Genomic DNA, 9066 nt, shown 5'->3' with positions numbered 1-9066 from the left:
GCCTGACAATCTTGCTCCTGACTTACCCACTTTAATCTCATTCTCCCCTCCCCACTCAGCTCCCTGCAGGGCTTTTGCACTTGCTGTTAGCTGCCCAGAGACACTTCCTGGCTAGTTTCACCAATCCTCTCCTCTCACAGAGATCTTCCCCGCCCTTCCCAGCTCAGCACGTCCGGGCACACCTCCCCACCGCCACCACTTCGCATGGTTGGATTTTCTTTGTAACATCAATCCAGTCTCAAATTATGACCTTTTTATGCTTAGCCTCCTGTTGGAGTCCTCGAAAGGGAGGTGTTATGTTGTACTGCATAAAGAACTATGCTTGGGGAGTTCCCACCGTGGCTCAGCGGTTTATGAACCCAAGTTGTATCCATGAGGACGTAGGTTCGATCCCTGACCTTGCTCAGTGGGTTAAGGATCCAGTGCTGCCATGAGGTGTGGTGTAGGCCGGCAGCTGCAGCTCTGATTGGACCCCTAGCCTGGGAGCCTCCATATGCCATGGGTGGGGCCCTAAAAGGACAAAAAACAACAACAAAAAAAGAACTATGCTTGGTACAGGTGGGCACAATTTTTTTTTTCCTGTTATTAAGAAGTCCCAACCTTGCAATGGCCAACCCTCCCTTCCACCTGTTTCAACTCATCTCTACCGACACTATTTTCTGATGTTCTTCAAACACACCATGTCCTGCCTCAAGAGTTGGAATAGGAGTTCCCTGGTGGCTCAGTGGGTTACAGATCTGGCAGTTGTCACTGCTGTGGTGCAGGTTCAATTCCTGGCCTGAGAACTTCTGCATACTGCAGGTGTGGCCAAAATTTTTTTTTTTTTTAATAAAAATTAGGGCATTCCTCTTGTGGCTCAGGAGTACCTGACTAGTATCCACGAGGAGACGTGTTTGATCCCTGGTCTTGCTCAGTGGGTTAAGGATCCAGTGTTGCTGCAAGTTGTGGTGTAGATCACAGAGGCAGCTCAGATCTGGTGTTGCTGTGGCTGTGACTCTGGCTTAGGCTGGCAGCTGCAGCTCTGAGTCTACCCCTAGCCTGAGAACCTCCATATGCTGCATGTGTGTCCCCCCCAAAGGAAAAAAAAGTAAATAAAAATTAAAAAATAGATGAGATGGGCAGAGAAGGCCTCACTGACAAGATAACACTTGAGAAAGACCTGAAGGAGGTGAGAAGTGATCCATGTGAATTTGTAGGGAAACAATCCTGGCAGCAGGAGGAGCCAGTGCAAAGGCCCTGTGGTCAGAGTGTGAGTGGCATGTTCTTGGGACCATTTGGAGGTCTGTGTGGCTGGAGTAGAGGAAGCAAGGGAGAGAGTACTAGGAGAGGAGGTGAAAGTAGAGGGGGCAAATCACGTAGGCTCTTGTGGGAGTCCCTGGGGGACTCGAGGTTTACCCCAGTGAGCTGGAAGGCACGGGTGGACGCTGAGCAGTGGAGGAAGTAGAGCTGACTCACTTTTACAAAGACCGTCTGCCCTAAAGAGACAGGAGTGAAGAGGAATCCTGGAGCTTGTTGGTACCACGAGGCCAGTATGAGGAGCACCCCCACTTTCCAGATGATCCAACTGAGGCTGAGAGAGGCCCGTTCCTGCCTTGTCAGAGAACGGAAGAGAAAAGTGGAAAGGCTGGCCCTTCAGAGGGAAGCGGGTCCCTGAGGGCAGAGTCCACAGTTCCCCAATCTGCCCTCCCCCGCTGTCCGCGGTGGGGGATGGGCCCCGGCCACCTCGGTCCCTCCCACCTGCCCACCCTCCGTGGAGGGGGGGGCTCCCCGGGGAGCCCGGCCGGCGCGGGGCGGGGCGCTCCCCCGGCCCCTCCCTCCCCAGCTGGCGGAGGCTCCTCCCCCGGCCTGCCCGGCCCTTGGCTTCGCTTCTGGTTTCATTTCCCAAGGCCCGTGCGCTCGCCTTCTCCCTTCCCCCAGCCCTTTGAATTCCTGGCTCCTTCTCCACTTTCTGGTCTCAGCTTCAATGTCACCTCCTCAGGGAGGCTCTCCCGGACCACCTCGGCTACAGGGCACCTGTCCTCCGGACTATGATCACGTCTTATTAATTTCCTTCAAGTCACTGAACAGAAGCAGAAATTATCCGCATTTGTTCATCTTCCAGGGTCTTCTCATGCCACTCAGAATGAGAATAAAGGCCCATAGAATCTCTAAAGGGCTGAAAACTTCTTGACCTCCTACCTCCCTCCGGTCTAAGACAGCTAGCACCTCCCACCTCAGGGCCTTTGCACTGGTCCTTCCTTCTGGCTGGAACACTCTTCTTCCAGAGTTTTACTGTCTCTCTCGTTTCATCAGGTTTCTGCCAATGTCACCTCTTCAGAGAGCCCTCCACTACCATCAGCTCCCTGTCGCAACTGCACTCGCTTTCACTATTCTCCTGCTCAGCCTTTCACTTGTCACCAAGACATCAATAATTGCTTTATTACGTTTATCGTCCACCTACTCACAACCAGGGATTTTTTTTTCTTTTCTTTTCTTTTCTTTTCTTTCTTTTTTCTTTTTTTTTTTTATGCTGCAGGGGCATGCAGAAGTTCTTGGGCCAGTGATGGAATCCGCACCACAGCAGTGACAAAACCAGGTCCTTAACTCTCTAGGCCACCAGGGAACTCCAAGAGTTATTGTTTATAATCCTACTGCCATAACTTCAGTGCCTAGAACACTGCCTAACACAGAAAATGCTCAATTAATTCTTTTCCATATTTCCTTTTTTTTTTTGTCTTTTGTCCTTTTAGGGCCGCAACACAGCATATGGAGATGCCCAGGCTAGGGGTCGAATCAGAGCTGTAGCCACTGGCCTACGCCAGAGCGACAGCAACACAGGATCCAAGCTGTGTCTGTGACCTACACCACAGTTCATGGCAACGCAGGATCCTTAACCCACTGAGCGAGGCCAGGGATTGAACCCCCCTCCTCATGGTTCCCAGTCAGATTCATTTCCACTGCGCCACGACGGGAACTCCTCCATATTTCTTTTCTTTCCACGCTGTCCCTTTATCCATGAGAAGAGAAACTCTGTGAGGTATAGCCAGTGATGTACCCTCATTGTTTACAACTGTACCTCAACACAGTAGGTGTTCAATACACATTAGTCAAACTCCTCAGACTCCTAGGAGCTCTTCTTCCCTGTATGACCTGGAAAGAGCCACCTGGAGACTCCTTTTTTACCAGGCCCAAAAAATAGGTTGTGAGAGAAATTATGTGAATTTGCCTAGCAGGGATCTTGTTGTAATTAGCATTTCACCTTTTTATTAGTAAAAATTTCGAGTACATAGAAGAGATGGGGAAAAAACCGCATGTATTCTGTGCACCTGAATATTCTCCCATCTAGATTTAACATTTTGTCTCCTTTATCTTCATTTGTGTATCTGTATACGTACTTTTTTTTTTTCTGAACCAAAGGAGAGTAAATTGGAGACATTCTACCCCTAATATAGTAGTTCAGCAGGCATCTCTTTTTTTTTTTTTTTTTTTTTTTTGTCTTTTTGCCATTTCTTGGGCTGCTCCCACGGCATATGGAGGTTCCCAGGCTAGGGGTCGAATCGGAGCTGTAGCCACCGGCCTACGCCAGAGCCCCAGCAACGCGGGATCTAAGCCGCGTCTGCAACCTACACCACAGCTCACGGCAACGCCGGATCGTTAACCCACTGAGCAAGGGCAGGGACCAAACCCGCAACTTCCTGGTTCCTAGTCGGATTCGTTAACCACTGCGCCACGATGGGAACTCCAGGCATCTCTTTAGATTAAGGATGCTCACTTATTAATCCATTTCACATCTAAGAGAATTTAAAATTCCGCGATATCATCTAGTATCCAGTCTATGTTCAAATTTCCTCAATTTTCTCAAGAATATCTCTCATAGGAGTTTCTGCCCACCCCAGCCCCCAATCATGATTGAATGCAGATTCAGATGCCTATTTGGTTTTAATAAAGAAATTATATAGTCTCTGGTATTCTGAAATATCTACCTCCCCCAATCCCTTCTTGTGTTTTCTTGAAGTTGAATTTCTGGTAGGATAACCCCGTGGTGCTGTAGGCAGCCTACATTGTGTATTTGCCTGATTGCCTTCGTGTTTAATTTTTCACTCTCTGTTCCCTAGAAATTGGAGTTGGATCTAGACACTTGAGATTGAGCATCCATTGATAATCGCTGTCTGAATCAACCAGTCTAGTTAGCATTTTTGATGGCTTACTTTGGTCAAGGGCTTTATTCACAAACAGTTCTTCCCATAGGGCCTGAAGAGTTAGCAAACGAGCTACTGAAGAAGGTAAGACCCATTGTCAGTTTAGCCAACAAGTATAAAACTGCTGTCTACCTTCATCCCATCCGGCGTGTCTCCCCTTGAACTGTGCTATTACCACAACAGCCATTACTACGAAAGGACACGTTGTCACACACCACTTCCAACGTTTTGCACCAATTGTTTTTTAATCCTTAAAACAACCCTCTGGAGTTCCCGTCGTGGCGCAGTGGTTAACGAATCCGACTAGGAACCATGAGGTTGTGGGTTCGATCCCTGCCCTTGCTCAGTGGGTTAACGATCCGGCGTTGCCGTGAGCTGTGGTGTAGGTTGCAGACACGGCTCGGATCCTGCGTTGCTGTGGCTCTGGCGTAGGCCAGTGGCTACAGCTCCGATTCGACCCCTAGCCTGGGAACCTCCATATGCCCAAGAAATAGCAACAACAACAACAAAAGACAAAAAAAAAAAAAAAAAAAAAAAACAACCCTCTGAGCCAGATGCTATTTGTCTGATTTTAGAGGTGGGGAAACGGAGATGCTCCTAAGAAACTAAAACATTTGTGCAAAGTCACACAGCTACTTAGGGAAGGGAGCCCAAGAAGGGGCTCCAGGGACATCCCACCCCTCCCTTCCTAGTTCCTGTAACCACAATTGAGTACACCTGCCCAGCATCTGTAGCGTCTGATATAGTGCTTTTACAGAGACGACCTTATTTTAATTTTACTAACTCTCAAGAGCTAGGCAAGAAGATCCCCCATTTAACAGACTCAGAGATGTCAAGCGTCTTTCCAAGTTCTCGCATCGAGTGAGAATTTGAACCCCGGGTCTATCTGGCTTAGAGTGTAGACCCCTGTTGGGGCTGGGTGAGTAAGAAGTTCAACTGCTGGAATTGGCGGGGCCGGGGGTAGGTGTGAGGGGGCAGCACAAGGAGAGACACAAACGCCACCCTCTACCGTCCCACAGGGCAAAGAGCCACCCCACCTTCTCTCCCCGGTTCCTTCACGAAGCTGCCCGGACATGCGCCCTGAAGACCACTTCCCCTCCTTTCGAACCTGCCCCCTATAGGCCCCGCCCATCGCCATCTAGGACCAATCCCTGAGTGGAGGGCGGGGCCTCCAGGGGAGTGGGCGGTAGCTAAGAGGAGTGGAGAGCCTGAAGTCGTGCGCTGGAGTCAGAACTCCGTCTCTCAAGCCAGGCTCCGGTTGCTGGAGGAGAGTGAGCGAGCAATGCTGCCGCCACCGCTTCCTGATTGGCTGCGGGTGGCTCCCTCTTCGTCCTGATTGGCAGTTTGTGAGCTGGGTATGTAAATGAAGGGAAGAAACCAGGGGAAAGAAGGGGTACTGGCCGCGGGGTCCTTTGGCAGGTTCGATCCCTGCGTCCGGCAGGTGCGAACCAGGGCTGTCTGGAATCGAGACGCACGGGCCTCTAAGGGCCGTCCGCCCCGGCCGGGCCGGGTGAATCACGCCGCAGCCCGGGAAGGGGGCGGAGGCGCCGGCTCTCTGGCTCCGGCTGTGTGACTCACCCGCCCCCGCCGCCGCCGCTTCGGGAGGAGTCGCCTCCACTGCCTTCCGGAAGCGAGCGGAGGCCGAGAGAGCAGAACAGCTCTCTGGGTATTCCGGCTCGCACGGTCCCGGGCGGCTGGCAGGAACGTTCACGTCCCGCGCGGCAGCATAAAGGGTCCGGGGGGGTCTGAGGAGCCGGAGTCCCCGGAAGAAAGCCGTCCTGGGGCCGCTAGGGGGCGCCGGAACACGGGGGAGGAGTCGGGGGTGGGGGCTGAATTCCTGCGGTTCCGGACTCCCGGGTCGGCTGGGAAGGAAGAGAGGACCCAGTTTTGAGTAGTGTGAGCGGTCCGTCTTAAAGTCCTGCTAGGCAAGGATCCCAGTACCCACTGTACCCTGCAGGCTGCCCGATTTAAAAAATCAGGTTGGGCCAGGGCACCACCCCGGGCAAAGTGTGGGTTCTCAAACTTCTCTCGGTGACCCCTGTGCCTATCAGGATTGTCCGGCAAGCTCTGTCCATTCTGCCTCTCAAATAAATCCTGAATCGACCAACTTCCTTCCATGGCCACTACCGCCTTTTACTCCCAAGTCACCATCATCGCCCACCCCAAGCCTCCAATGGATCGCAGTGCCACACTCTTCCAGCCTCCCTCCCTGTCCCTGCTCCCCAAAGCAGCCTAGGGGATCTTCTGGAAACCTAATCAGTCCACAACGCGACTCTCTTCCCTGCTCAGAACTCTTCAGTGACTGCCCACCACACTCACAATAAACTCCAAGCTCCTTGCCTCTGCCTCCTCTCCAACTCGCTCTTCTCCCTCCCTGCCCCCATGTCGCCCTGTGTACTGACCTCAGAGTTTTTTTTCAGTTCAAGCTGTTCCAGCCTCTAAGACTTTCTTTGCCTTTGCGGTTGTCCTTTATTCCCGGAATGCCTTCCCCCAGGTTCTTCCATGGCTACTTCCTTCTCATACTTAAGGGCTCATTTCAAATGTCACCTCAACATGCCACAGGCCCAGCCAACAAACAAACAAAGATTGTCAAAGTCACCTCGGAGGGGGAGCCTTCCCTGACTATGCTCAGATCCTTTTGGTATCTTCCTAGCACCTTCTAACACTTCCTGTATTTGTTTATGTATTGGTTGTCTGATACTATTAGTAGGCACCCCAATAAATATTAGATTAAAGCACGTGAAACAGCTGCCTCGCAGGTTAAAAGAAAGTTTAGACTATTGGACATTTTACATGTTTCACTGAAGAAATAAATAATAGTTATATTAATAGTATTATTTATGGGAGTTATTGTATACGTATTCACTGTTGTAAGTTCTTTTCGTATCTCACTTATTCCTTAAAACACCTCTAGGGGAGTTTCTGTCATGGCTCAGGGGTAACAAACCCAACTCTTATCCATGAGGATGAGGGTTCCCTCCTGGGCCTCGCTCAGTGGGTAAGGATCCAGGGTTGCTGTGACCTGTGGTGTAGGTCACAAATGAGGCTCGGATCCCGCATTGCTGTGGATGTGGCCAGCAGCTACAGCTCCAATTCAATACCTACCCTGGGAACTCCCATATAATGCTGGTGTGGCCCTAAAAAGACCAAAACCAAACAAACAAAACCTCTTGGAAATAGATACAAATATCATTCATATTCTAAAGTTTCCCTAAGAAAGGCTAAGGTCAGAGAGGTTAAGTGATTTGCCCAAGATCACACAGCAGTTGTCAGAACTTCACGTTGGCTTTCCATAACTGACTGACCGTCCTTCCTTGCAGATGATGCTGAGCAAGGGCCTGAAGCGAAAGCGGGAGGAGGAGGAGGAGGAGGAGAAGGAAGCCCTGGCAGTTGACGCCTGGTGGCTGGATTCTGGCCACCCAGCAGTGGCACAGGCACCCCAGTCGGTGGCCTCCAGTTCCCTCTTCGACCTTTCGGTGCTCAAGCTCCATCACAGCCTGCGGCAGAGTGAGCCGGACCTGCGGCACCTGGTGCTGGTTGTGAACACGCTACGGCGAATCCAGGCGTCCATGGCACCCGCGGCTGCTCTGCCACCTGTGCCCACCCCGCCTACATCCCCTGGTGTGGTGGACAACCTGCTGACCAGCTCGGACGCCGCCCTCTCGGCCTCCATGGCCAGCCTCCTGGAGGACCTCAGCCATATTGAGGGCCTGAGTCAGGCCCCCCAGCCCCTGGTAGATGAGGGGCCACCAGGCCGCCCCACTGGGGGAGCCCCACCCAGCCTGGGTGCCTTGGACCTACTGGGCCCGGCCACTGGCTGTCTGCTGGACGATGGGCTTGAGGGCCTGTTTGAGGACATTGACACCTCCATGTATGACAGTGAACTTTGGGCACCAGCCTCTGAGGGCCACAAATCCAGCCCGGAGGGTGGGCCAGGCAAGGAGGAAGCTCCAGAGCTGGACGAGGCCGAGCTGGACTACCTCATGGACGTGCTGGTAGGCACACAGGCACTGGAGCGGCCACCAGGGCCGGGGCGCTGACCCCCAGGGATGGAGTGGTGAGCTGGTGTCCAAACTGAGCCTGGTGGCTGGACCAACTCTCCTTAAAGACACAGCCGGCTTCCCTAGAGAGGGACTTTGGAGAGAAGGAATCCTGTCCTGGGCAAGTTTACCTCCACCCTCCATCCCCTTCACTTATGGCCGATGGGGGGAGTCTGGGATGGGCTCCTGTGATGAAATGCCAGGACCTGGTGGCTGGAATGTGATTGGACCAGGCCCAGTGTTGAATTCCCAGAGGTCAAAGCCTAGTATCCCTTTTCACTGATGTGGGAAGAGACCCCAACCAGTTCTGTGAAATTAAAGCCGGTCCTGGGAAGTCTCAAATCTGTGTACTGCTTTGTTTCTGGGCTAAGGCGAGGGTAAGATAATAACCTATAACATGGATCAAGCGTGGACTGCACGCCCAACCCCAGCACCGTTCTAAGCCCTTGATGTGTGTTAACTCATTTAATCCTCATAACCAGAGGGGCATTATTATTATCCCCATTACACAGCTGGGAAAATTGAGGCTCCAAGAGGTCCTCTCTTGAAGAGCTAGGTTTCAAACTGTACTGCTTTTTGGTCTGAGAAGTAGACCAGTTGGGTCTGGTAACTGGTCCCCTTAGAAGACTCCTGGAATATACTCAGCCAGGTCTCCCTGATGTGCCTGTGTGTGTACGTAACAGAGGTGGCGGCAGCAGGGGAGAAGCCCCAGGCCACTGATTAAAAATGAAATCAGGTCCTTGTCTGGAATCTACTTCTGTGTCTTGGGGCCTGGGGGTGGGAGCAGAAGGGACCTTTCAGAATGAGCCAGAAATTCAAGCACAAACGCTGGAGGCTGGATGGAGTCT

The 9066-nt window shown here is 52.1% G+C and overlaps 1 protein-coding gene and 1 long non-coding RNA gene across 2 annotated transcripts; one reads left to right on the top strand and one right to left on the bottom strand.

Annotated features, from left to right (window-relative positions):
• Nucleotides 1–5407: 5407 nt before the first annotated feature.
• On the top strand, nucleotides 5408–8560 carry SERTAD1 (SERTA domain containing 1). The gene is made up of 2 exons (XM_003355914.4): nucleotides 5408–5533; nucleotides 7499–8560. Exon 2 carries the CDS (start codon nucleotides 7499–7501, stop codon nucleotides 8216–8218), a length of 720 nt encoding a protein of 239 aa, XP_003355962.1. The 5' UTR covers nucleotides 5408–5533; the 3' UTR covers nucleotides 8219–8560.
• LOC146402373 (uncharacterized) lies at nucleotides 5988–6711 on the bottom strand. The gene is made up of 2 exons (XR_014806198.1): nucleotides 6581–6711; nucleotides 5988–6040 (listed from the first exon to the last, which is right to left on the bottom strand). It is a non-coding gene; the product is annotated as an uncharacterized LOC146402373 (long non-coding RNA).
• Nucleotides 8561–9066: the final 506 nt, after the last annotated feature.

The sequence above is a fragment of the Sus scrofa genome, chromosome 6 (genome assembly GCF_054392235.1).
Source record: "Sus scrofa isolate SSC_HxYL_T2T_F1_AM1 chromosome 6, Sscrofa_HxYL_maternal_Yorkshire_Landrace_v2.0, whole genome shotgun sequence".
Taxonomy (NCBI): domain Eukaryota; kingdom Metazoa; phylum Chordata; class Mammalia; order Artiodactyla; family Suidae; genus Sus; species Sus scrofa.
Note: the sequence above shows the minus strand (reverse complement) of the source record. Positions and strands in the feature narration are given on the sequence as shown.